At 37.0% G+C, this 11,616-nt stretch overlaps 1 protein-coding gene across 2 annotated transcripts in view; it reads right to left on the bottom strand.

Moving 5' to 3' along the window:
- Window positions 1-1,009: 1,009 nt before the first annotated feature.
- Window positions 1,010-11,616, bottom strand: part of carm1l (coactivator-associated arginine methyltransferase 1, like) — a 49,204-nt gene continuing 38,597 nt past the window's right edge. Inside the window, exons 8-14 of one of the 2 annotated variants that reach the window (XR_001857961.2) lie at window positions 5,663-5,744; window positions 5,491-5,576; window positions 5,301-5,390; window positions 4,355-4,492; window positions 4,149-4,238; window positions 2,752-2,851; window positions 1,010-1,259 (exon numbers count right to left, since the gene is read on the bottom strand). Coding sequence is in view for 1 of the 2 variants with exons in the window: in XM_017700239.2 (XP_017555728.1) it covers window positions 4,145-4,238; window positions 4,355-4,492; window positions 5,301-5,390; window positions 5,491-5,576; window positions 5,663-5,744 (490 nt within the window). In the remaining variant the exon portion in view is untranslated. Of the gene's footprint in view, window positions 1,260-2,751; window positions 2,852-4,144; window positions 4,239-4,354; window positions 4,493-5,300; window positions 5,391-5,490; window positions 5,577-5,662; window positions 5,745-11,616 lie in introns of those variants that run through there. The other variant, XM_017700239.2, reaches the window with a different exon arrangement.

The raw sequence follows: 11,616 nt of genomic DNA, 5'->3' as shown, positions 1-11,616 counted from the left end.
TTTACGGCTTACATGTAGTTTTCGTCGTGTAGTCTTTTATTATGTTCTTTACATACTTTATATATATATATATATATATATATATATATATATATATATATATATATATATATATATATTAATGTGTGTGTGTGTGTGTGTGTGTGTGTGTGTGTGTGTGTGTGTGTGTGTGTGCATTTTTTAAATATACATTTATCTAACCACATAACTTAAATAGATGAACTGCAATCTGCAACAGTAGAGCTACAAAGTGCTGTATCTCTAGGGCAACTGGACCTGATAAAATAAAAACCAGATAGAAGACAAGATAGAAGGTAGATGCCCCTAATGAAGTGGCCAATGAGTGTGTAAACATAGATACAGATTGTATTACTTCATGTATTAGTCGAAACACATCATAATCTAATTTAATTTCAGGATATTTAACTTCATTTCTTTAAAATAAATATATAAAATAAAATTTTCTGCATCAGGAAAAAAGCAGAAAACACATATTTAACAGAAAATTACACAGAAGCTACAATGAAACTACAATAATATAACATCAACTTTTTCCATTTTTATTGTGTCCACTCTTTCACTTCATAACAGCTTCCATTCTTTTCAGGAAACTTGTCTACAGTTCTTTAAAGAAATTTGCATGGAGGTTTCCCCGCACTTCCAAAGTTCAGTCTTCAATGTTGGTTTAGCATTTTCTGCTTCTCACCATCCAAGTAATCCCAAACGCATTCAGTGATGTGACTCTGGGGTGCAGCAGTTCAAAACACCAGCAGCTTCATTGTTTTGTTTGGTTGGTTGGTTTTGTTTTGTTTTGTTTTTTGTTTGTTTGTTTTTTTTTATTCTTTTCTCAGTGTGGGCTTATTGAAAGCTTTTCAGATCTGAAGCAAGAGTGGAACGAGTGGAACTTGATTTATGACTGATCATGTGTCTAATCTCCTCAAAAATATATCCTGAAAAAAAAAAAATTCTACTCAGCACAAATTATAAAGTAATAACACAAAGCCAGTAATTGCACTGATAATCAATATGCTTTATTTGCTTTTAATTTACATAAAGCAGTGCTTTTTGCAATTTATAGACTGTAAAGCATCATTAGAGACAGAGAAGCTAAGCAATAAAAACACTCCCTTTAAAAAAACTGCATTATTTCAGATTATTTGAGGCAGTTTTGAGCAGATTTCTTAGTGCTGGTCCAGGGGCTGAAAGGGAAGGCTCACAAACGTCTGTTTGTTCGAGAGACTGCAGTGACTCAGGCATACCTGAGAAAAAGATACAATACAAAATAGTTTTAATGTGATCCGAGTACACCAGCAAAGTGGCTGATACAAAGTAGCTCTAAACATGGATGCTGTAAGTTCCTACGACCATATATCTGGGCCAAAATAAATCATACATTATATTGTAAAACTAAAATATATAGGATCAGTTTTTAATTTGAATTTGGATCACACACACACACACACACACACACACTCACACACACACATTTTCTAAGCCACTTCTCTCTCAGGGGAGCCTATCCCAGCGGTCATTGGGCGGAAGGCAGGCTACACCCCGGACAGGTCTGAATTTGGAGCAGATTACCTTAATTTGCGCTTTTTTTGAACTTTTAAATAAGGGCCCCAAATAAACAGCAGGAATGTAAGAAGAAAAAAGTAAACATCTGTTAAGGAGACATAGCTGCTCATCTGAAATGCTCAAGGTTTAAATACCCTTTACTGTCTCTTCAAATATGCATTAAGAGCATATTTTTGGAACGTTTTTTGGAACATTTTTATTTCCACAACAGCACAGTCAGTGTTTTGTATTTAATCTTTACTTTATATTATTTTTTTCTAGTGATAAATGCCTTTACATTGCATCTTACTGCTTAGCCAGCATAGTCTACCCAGCAGTTTTGGTCCGATGTCATGGACAGGCTATCAGAGATTTTGGGCCTTGCCATGCCATTATGTTCCATTGTAGCACTATTTAATGTAATTTCTTCACTTTCAGCACACAGTCACCTGAAATCCTTTATATTAATATGATTTACCATTGCCAAAAAAGTTACACTGTTGTGTGTGGGGGGGGGGTGTCGTAGCCAAGGAATACTGGCCATGGATTACAAAAAAATTATAGTAATAATAATTTTAGGCATATATTTAGTATCACACCTTGAAGGGTCCATATTCTTTGTGTGTTTTTAGGTACGTAAAATTCCCATCATTCATCAATCATGATTCCTTTTTATGTGACCATTTTCCAATCATTTATTAACATTTAGAATTAAAGAAGATGTTTTGTTTCTCTGCCTTTAAGTAAATGAGCTCTCTTCTGATTGGTTGCTGTGTAGACATAAAGCAGTCTGGGCTGTAACACTCCTTATAACTTCAGCATGAGTGGGCATGAATAAAGTGCTGTCAGCTGAATAGACATAATTGCACAAATGAATTCTAAACAGGTTGTTTTCAAGATAATTTCCAGATATAAAATATATTGACTGGGATGTGAAAGATACATTTTGAAACATCAACAGTGTTCATATACTGCTACTATAAATGCTTGAGATTAAAAAAAAAGAAAAGTAAAGCTTCTACAATAAGCACCCTTTAAGAGTGATATAAAAAAGTCTCATATCAGAAACTCATTTTTGCCTCTGGACATTAGGGATATGTCATTGTTTGACTCTATTTTTCATAAAAATCTACAAGAAAAACTCCTTGTTACTTTTTTTAACTGCCACTGAAGCTTAATGTGGGTTTACTTTACCCATCCTAGTCCAAGGATGTCACCTTCCCAGCCACAATGGCACTGACTACTCTGCCATGCCTCACTGTCGCTTCTTTAGATCTGCAACCACCCTGGCACCCTAAACAGGCAGACACACACACAGGTCAGACCAAAGAACGAGGGTCAGGCTGAGTCTGGCTACCACTAACACTATGTTGTATCTACTCTATCTCTTTCTATAATGTTATCATTGAGATGTTTTTTGGTCAGAACATTAGGTCACTTTACATTAGCTTATAATGATGAATGGCTGCATCTACTTCACATTACCTGATGTTAAATTCTACATGGAAATAGATTTATTTCAGAGGGAAGCCTGTAAACACATATTCAGGCATGAAAAACAGGTAGAACAATTATGCTTCCTTGGCTTCCACTGGCTTCCCCAAGAGAGTATCTTAGAACAAATCAACAATATGGATCATTCAAGAAGTCCATAGGCCAACTTTCCAGACTAGATTAGGCTTACAGTTAGACTTAAGAGAATCTGTATGCAATTTAGCCTAAGCCTAAAATTAATGTCCACAATACCAACCCTAGACAACCAGAGTTGCTCATACACTTTTATGACCACCAGATGGCGGAAAAACACCATCTTCTTCGCCAAAAAATCTTTCTGACACTGTATGACATGTTGTCAATTTAAAAGGGTTTGCACCTACTGTTCTTAGCTGTGCAACATACTTTTGTCCATTTTATAGATCAGTCAGAGCACTTACTTAGCAAGTAAGTAAGCAAGCTCTAGTTCTATAGGACATTTGAAAACATCAAAGTACTTTACGGGGATGAAACCAAAAAAGATGAAGAGTAAAAAACAATAAAAACAACAGACAATGTTAAACCCAAAGAGAATGTCAGATAAATAAACACACGAAGAGGAAAGAAAAACACAATACAATACAGACTTCCCATGTCATCTAACATCAACTATTTTTGAACGCCAAAAATGACAGCTGTTTTGAACTCTTTAAAGCTGAGCCATCGCCGTACTGCAGATACAGTTGTGTACCATCAGTACAACAGTCAAATGAAATGTTATGTTTCTGAGCAATATGGCCTAGAGATATCATGCATATGTAATAAGACTGGGCCTAAAATCAACCCCTGAGGGACCCCACAAGTGACTAGAAAGGTGGGAGAAGTCCTCAGTTGGAGGGATAACATGATGATTAGGGCATGCAGTTTGCACAATGCTAATCAATACATATAGTCTTCCATAACTTGTTAGCTATTAGCCTCGTAGCTTCAGGGCACAACTATAGAAAACATACAAACTTCAGACACCAGATATGATCAGACTGATTGACTGTTTGGTGAAAAAAGGATCAAAAAGTATAAATCTGATTTCTCTCCAAACCTTTAAGTTAAATACCTACCGAAAGAAAGGATTTTTGAGATCAAGTGTGTTGCCAGATTTAAAGCCAGACTCATCAACAACAGCTGTGATGTGGATGTCATAACTCTGCCTGTTGAATGAGAAAGACAACAGACAGAAATTTGTCAAAATTATTCAACACTGGAGCTGCTCTGTGGACCAGCATGCCTTCTTTTAATGGTGTCATTATTTTTTGTAGCATTATACCTTCTGTTGGCAATCAGTAGAACCTGTCCAGACAGCGTCTGCCCCATTTTGGCAAACAGTGGAGTCTGGAGGAGACAGCGCACCTGGTACCAGTGAGACAGGGGCTCATGGGGCGCAGTGGACAGCCATACGGTCATCCTTTAGAAGACAGTTTAATGTTTAGGATATAAAGTCATATACTTTTCAAGTTATCCCAGCAGTCATTAGACAGAAGGTAGGAAGCAGCCTAGACAGGTTGCCAGTCCATCACAGACATATACATTAACACCAAAGGGCAATCTAGCATGTCTAATTGGCTTCACTGCATGTCTCTGGACTCATTGGGCACCCGCACAGACACAGGGAGAACATGCAAACTCCACTCAGAAAGGACCCTGGTCACCTAGCCAGGGAATCGAACCCAAGCCCTTCTGTGCCACCGTACCACATGTATTGCCCTGAATGAATTCAGTAATGTAGCACATTATAATCCAAAACATTAAAAGTTTTTTTTTTTTTTGTTTTGTTTTTTTTAATTTAATTCACACTGTTCCTTACTGTTACTGGTTGGTGGTTTTCTTCATGTGATTATTCTGTGAATGTTTCATGAAAAATCATTTATTTAGATGCAGTTACAAAGTGTCAACATTATTTTGACTCTAATTGTCTGCTTTAATTACTGCTGCTCCCATAATCCCTCTGCTTTCTCATTAACTAAGCAAATAATTGTCCTAATGACAAATTTTTGCAAATCTGACTATGTCTTTACAGGCCATGCACCGATTTTAAAACACTTAATAAACAAGAATTGATTTTATTTCTCTAAAAGATGGGGCACATTTTTTTTCAGTTTAGTGGGTAAATATTGGTAAACTGTACACTACCTTTACAAACTGTAACATGAACTCAATACACTTAATTTCTGTTTTTCTCAGTACATTTTCCAACTGTAGGTACTGACTCTTACCTTGAACCTACAAATGCCACATCAAACCAGAACGCCAGGCCATGAATCAGTCCTGACTGCAGCAGTTTGAAGACAAAAGGAATTTCCATCCTGCAGATCCAAACAGACACATGATGATATTTTTAACTGTGACAACTTTGCTCTTACACACATGTATGAAACATTATCAACTCAGTAAATCTATATCAACCTGTGCAAGTCCTCTTCTTTAGCTTCAAGGAAGTTAATGCTGTATTTCACAGATCTCGCCATCAAAATCTGCATTTCAAAAGTGTCCTGGAGAACAGAGCATGTAAGAACACGTGTTCACTGATACAATAAAAAATTTTACTGAAATGAAGAATAAAGCATGTGAGACGCACCACTACTGGCTGTCTGAAGAACTCATCCACAGCTGCAGGATGGAGTCCGCTCAGGTTTACCCCATAGAAACACGTCTGGAGCCTGTGGAAGCATATATGCATTTTCAGTAATAGTCTAATTGTAGCAACATACAGCTATGTGCCAAAGTCAGAGGCCTGTCTTTCATTAATTAAATTTCCAGTCATAATGGTCATAAACAACAAAGCATTCATTTTAATCATTTTAATTACTCATCAGAGAAAATGAGACCCCTAACAATTGCCTGCAAGACCATGTAGACCACCAAAACTGTCCCCATCGGATGGACAGCACATAAAGCTTTCATCATTGAGGGAGAGGAGAAAATCTCCACTCTTGCTTCAGATCTGTAAGAAAACAAGTCAACACTATAGAACTTTGAAAGGATGTGTAGCTGTTATGAAGCTGTCATCCTCAGAACAATAGACTGTCCACCCTAGAGTCCAGACCTTGACATCACTGATCGTGTTTGGGATCACATGGATTGTGAGAAGCAGAAAATGCAACCAACTTCTAAGACTGAACTTTGGAGGTGTGGAAATATATCCCTGCAGATTTCTTTGAAAACCTGAAAGAAAGTCTTCTGAAAAGAATGGAAGTTAAAATAAAGACATAAAGGGAACACACTAAGTAAATCTCTAAAAATCTCTAAAAAAAAACTAAAAATCTCATATATTTAGTTGCTGAGTCTTGCCATTTTCGGTGAAATATTTCTTATGGTACGTAAGTTTTTGGAACAACTTACAGGGTCACACAGCAGCCAAAAAACCAATATCTGACTTTCTGCGCATCATCAAATACACACACACTTTCTAAGACACTTATCCTTCTGGTTTGCAGCCATCATTTGGCAGAAGGCAGGAAACACCCTGATGCAATATTCATCACAGGGCAGACACACAGACATATAGATTCACTCACACACCTAGGGGCAATGCAGCATACCCATTTGTATATTGCAGCCTTCTGTTATATAACAATAACAATTAATTAACAATACAATGCGGGCAAGAGACCACATTGAAAAATAGAGATTTTTTCATTCAAATGTGGAAATAAACAACAGATATTTATGACAAATAAAATGAAGAAGAAATAGTCCAGATTCTGCCCTGTTTCTAGGTCACTCTCCAAAATGAAGAAAATATGTGACACTGACCACATTAAAGCCTTTATACAAAAAGGCCATTTTTATAGTCGAATCCTTCTATTAAAGCTCATGATCAGACAACTCTCAGGTGGATTTAATCTACTCATCAGAGGCTGTGTAGTCCATGCCAGCTCGAGAGCAGGCTGTCAATAAAGCAAAAAGAGGACATACAGTACTAAATACTAAAAAGAAGCTTCAATAGAGGCCTCAGACTTTTGGATCCCACTATGTACTTTGCAGTTCTTGTGACAGCTTATGCTAAATATGAACAGACTGCATCAGCAAAGAGGATCAGGGGTCCTACGGTAATGCTCAGCGACAGTTGCTAAATGCCACAGAGCTATGAACTCAAAAAAAAGACAACAGAATCAGAAAGAAACAGTATCTCTGCAGCCCATTCTCAGCACAGCCAGTAAACAGTGAGCTTCATAAAGCTGAATTTGGCAGAAATGGTAAAACTGCCACTGGAAACCATTTATTTCCAAGGCCAAGACACGAAGACATATACTATGGTATAAACAGCACAAAACCTGAGCCCTGAGCAATGGGGGGAAAAAAAGATCTAATGAGACGTTTTACGGCCTTCTTCATACATCTGCTCATGGTTATAATCAGAGAAAGCCAAAGAATCGGCGGGAGATCAAATATGAACCCACTGAAGCTCCTGATGACAAACAGACTCAGTTATCTGTATTAAGCTTGTCAGATATAAAACTTGGTTTTTCATTTACACTACCGTTAGCTTTTTGTAATCATTTGTAGACAATAGTTTTAGATTAGTTTATTCAATATTTCAACCTTTTTGAGAGCAAATAATATGTAAAAGTTTGGACTTCTTTGGTCTAATGTGAAATGAACTGTTCATGAACATTGATGAAAACTCACCTCTGAGCTTATGAGAAAGAGAACATGAATGAACCAGCTTTACCTCTGATCACATGCATGACCACATGTGTGGTCATGACAATGATACAGGATGCAGCATGCATGCTAGTGGGAAAGAAGATATTTCCCTAGCTTGGACCACTGTGAGCCTTCGCTTTACAGTATATCACCCTGTAAAAAGCCATAATAAACCATATGAAGAACATGTGTGTGAAATGCCAGATGAACACAGTCAATCTGGTATGTTTGATGACTGAACTTTGCTTTTTTGCACCAGAGCTATGAGGTTAATGTAGTGAATGGGTAAGGGAAGCTTGTACCCTTCTGCATGACTAAATATTCACACACATAATCTCCATCAGGCTTATCAGTAACACTTTACAATACTGTTTCGTAGTTAATAAGTAATTAATCAGGAACTAAGCAGGAACGAATGAGTAGTGCTGCATTAACACTTAAATAACTACTCTTCACTACTAAGGACTATAAGTTGACTACTCAGCAGGTAAGCTCAACTGATATCTCCGGTAGTGCAGGACATGTAATTGAAGGAGGCTAGCTAGATAAATCACCCCTAAATCAGTAGAAAGTACCCCCGTCCCCCTATATCTTCAGGCAAAAGGTTATGGAACCTCTGCTTGGTATGCAGAAAGTACACAATCTGCTTTATCCACCAAACTAACGTTATAGGAGAATAGTCCCAGCTATAGCTATAGCTACGTACCTGAAGCTGTAATAGAGGCGGCATTAGCTACCTGCTTTGTCCGCTCACGAACTGGCAGACATCACAGGCGCTCCGAATTTATTCTACATTTTATCATTAAATTGGCGCTGATGACTGACAGCTTAAAAAATAATCAACACGTCAAATGCAGTCATTTTCAAAGGCGAAATAAACGCAATATTACATTAAAGTGTAAGCTTCTCTTTACCCCCAGTGGACATTTGTTTCTCAAAAGTGCAGCAAAATGTATTCAAGGGTACGTATTTGTGGCTCTGCAAAAATGTGGTCAGGGGTACGTATATCCCATGAGACCAGGTTGCAGGTATCCTTAGAGAAGGCTGGGACATCACACTGTACTGACTGGTGTCCCCCAAGTGTTTGTTCTGATCAGAAACCTTAAAATGCTAATGCACATCTTCATATTTGGCAGTGTGAACCAATTTGCACATCCACCTATAATTGGGACAATTGATAAAACACTTCAGTATTCAGTAGACCAGTCTGCTTACCTCTCATCTTTAGAAAACACTGTTCTTTTCTGCAGGAGCACATGCACCAGTGTTTCTTCTGAACAGTAGTTCTCTGTTAATGGTTTCTTGAGGGCAGGGTGAGTTGAAGAGAGGGCTCTCAGAAATATTTGAATGTGTATGTGCCCTGCCTTCAAATTGACTTGATTCTACATATTACCAAGTGATTATGTAATTACTGTCTGTTAGAAAATTATTGAGGTGTTGCTGTTCAACGTTAGGAGTTAATGATGATCAGGAACACTATAAAATGAAGCAACGGTAACTGTGAATAGAAATGGAGGGTATAATCCATTATGTTGTAGAAACTGCACACTGTGTCATGTATTTCACTACTGTTTGAAGTGTTGGAATACACTTTATCAGTTAGTAGTTCAGCAGGAACCTTGTCAGACTCAGCTACTGAGCGATTAATGTTGAATTGATTGGTAATTTATGAGTAGTTATTCTAAGAAACCATGGTTTCTAAGCAATTCTCTATGAGACTCAGTACTTATTGTTTAGTCAATAGTGAACTAATCCAATAGTGATCCTAATCATTAGTTCATTATTACCTACTAGTAGTTAACTAGTAGTCATTGGTAGTTAAGAGTAGTTACTAAAGCATTAATGCAAAACTTCTTATTTGTTTCTGCTTAGTTCCTGATTAGTTACTTATTAACTATGAAACAGTAAAGTTTTGTCATGTTATCTATGAAAATGGGCAAAAATATGAATAAAATTCAGGATTGCTCCCATTGTGTTAGCTAAGTGGCACACTTTTGTCAATTTTCTTGGATTTACGAAGGGCAGGGGAACAGGAGCTATCATTGCTGATGTACTAATTCTGTGAAAGAGCCAAGAAATTCTGTAAGGAAGCCAACATCACAGACGCCATCACTATAGCGCCATACTTGCACCCTCCACTCCCACAACAATTTCTCAATCAGAGCATCTCATTGTTCTGAAGAGGAACCTCTACAGTTATTTGCAAACTACACTAAAACAGAAAATGAACAAACAAACTGGTTTTACATCAGCAGAAGACAAGGCTGCCAACTATCACCATGCTTATTTGACCTGTTTGAAGAGAAGGAGGACTGGAGGAAGATGATCAAAGATTTAACCCAGCAAAACCAGTGTTTATTGTGTTTTAGATGGTTTTGTGGATGACCAGCTAAACCAGCACCAGCCCAGCATAAACCAGCTTACATCATCTTAGACCAGCAATGGAATTCATGCTGTTCTGTTCAGTGCTTTCTATCCATATCTTGTGTGATCTGGAAGATTTCCATATCAGTATTCTAGCCCATGTGTACCCTGCAAATGGTTATTTCATAACTTAGTACTGTTCAACTGTAATAGTGCTATAATAGTGTTTATTGTGCACATATATATATATATATATATATATATATATATATATATATATATATATATATATGGACAATACAGCATCTAGCAGTCCAGAATCAGACACTGATTGGCACTCATCACAAAAAGGATGAAGAAAAGGTTTTCACAGTGTAATGATTTGTCTCTACAAACAAAGATCAGAATTATCTGGACTGTGCTCTTTTCTGTGGATCTTTCTTGATGTGAAAGCTGGACAATAAAATAGCTGGAAAGAAAAAATACTGATGCTTAAAACTTTGCCTTTTGAAAGTACTTTCGAAGACAAAAAAAACTGACAAAAAGATCCTTGACTAAATCAAGGCTGTGACCTCACCTCTCACTTAGAAGCTCAGATAACCAAACTGAAGCTCTAATTTTGGACACATTATGAGAAAAAATCCAATTCATTTTAAAGACAATTGCTTGGAAAGCTTGAAGGCAAAAAGAAAGCGGATGGACAGCAACAAGATGGATGGATACAATCAGAGGAGTCATGAAGAAGCCATTATGAATCACAAAAACCCAAACGGGTCCTACAGTTTCAGAAGCCACATAAGTCTGTGTAAGATTACTTAACATCTTGAAACTGATGATTTCCACATGCAGCTTGTACAATTACTATAACTCGTTAGCCACATTAACATTGTAACATTGTAGCTGCTGCGCAAAGTTAAACAGGCAGACACCAAACATGCCTTTGCTGGTTGACTAGATACGTAAACAAAGCAATTCTGAGTGGTTCAAAGTGAAACAGTACATTTTTAGAAACTTACTGACTCAGTTTTCTGTACAGTGGTGGTGATAGGATCCAGTGGTTACAATGCTCACAACACAATGAGAGTTTTACATGTAATATTATAAAAAAATAGTGGTAAATAAAAAAAAATACAGATTTCAAGAACAATTTTCAAGACCATTTGCCACCTCAAAAAGATTTTTGTGGCCTGAAGACTTATGACTACACAATTGTATAACAATATCTCAGATTTTAGGCTGTGTATCCATGATCATTTCATGTAATACATTTTCATGAGGTGTCTTTTAGAAGCATTAAACACTTCAGATATCTGGTTCCTATCAGCACCACTGAAAACAATTCTGGATTGAGAAGTTTCAGAAGATTTGAACATTTGTACATGGGTATTTAGAGCATTCTACATTGTAAAAGTACACTATTTGTAACAAAAGTTATGCAAATAATGCCTCAGTGTAATGCTCTAGCCACAGGCTAACAGACAAGCCACAAGCTAATATGTTAGTCACAACATAATGATA

Source organism: Pygocentrus nattereri, chromosome 18, assembly GCF_015220715.1.
Source record: "Pygocentrus nattereri isolate fPygNat1 chromosome 18, fPygNat1.pri, whole genome shotgun sequence".
NCBI lineage: Eukaryota > Metazoa > Chordata > Actinopteri > Characiformes > Serrasalmidae > Pygocentrus > Pygocentrus nattereri.
Note: the sequence above shows the minus strand (reverse complement) of the source record. Positions and strands in the feature narration are given on the sequence as shown.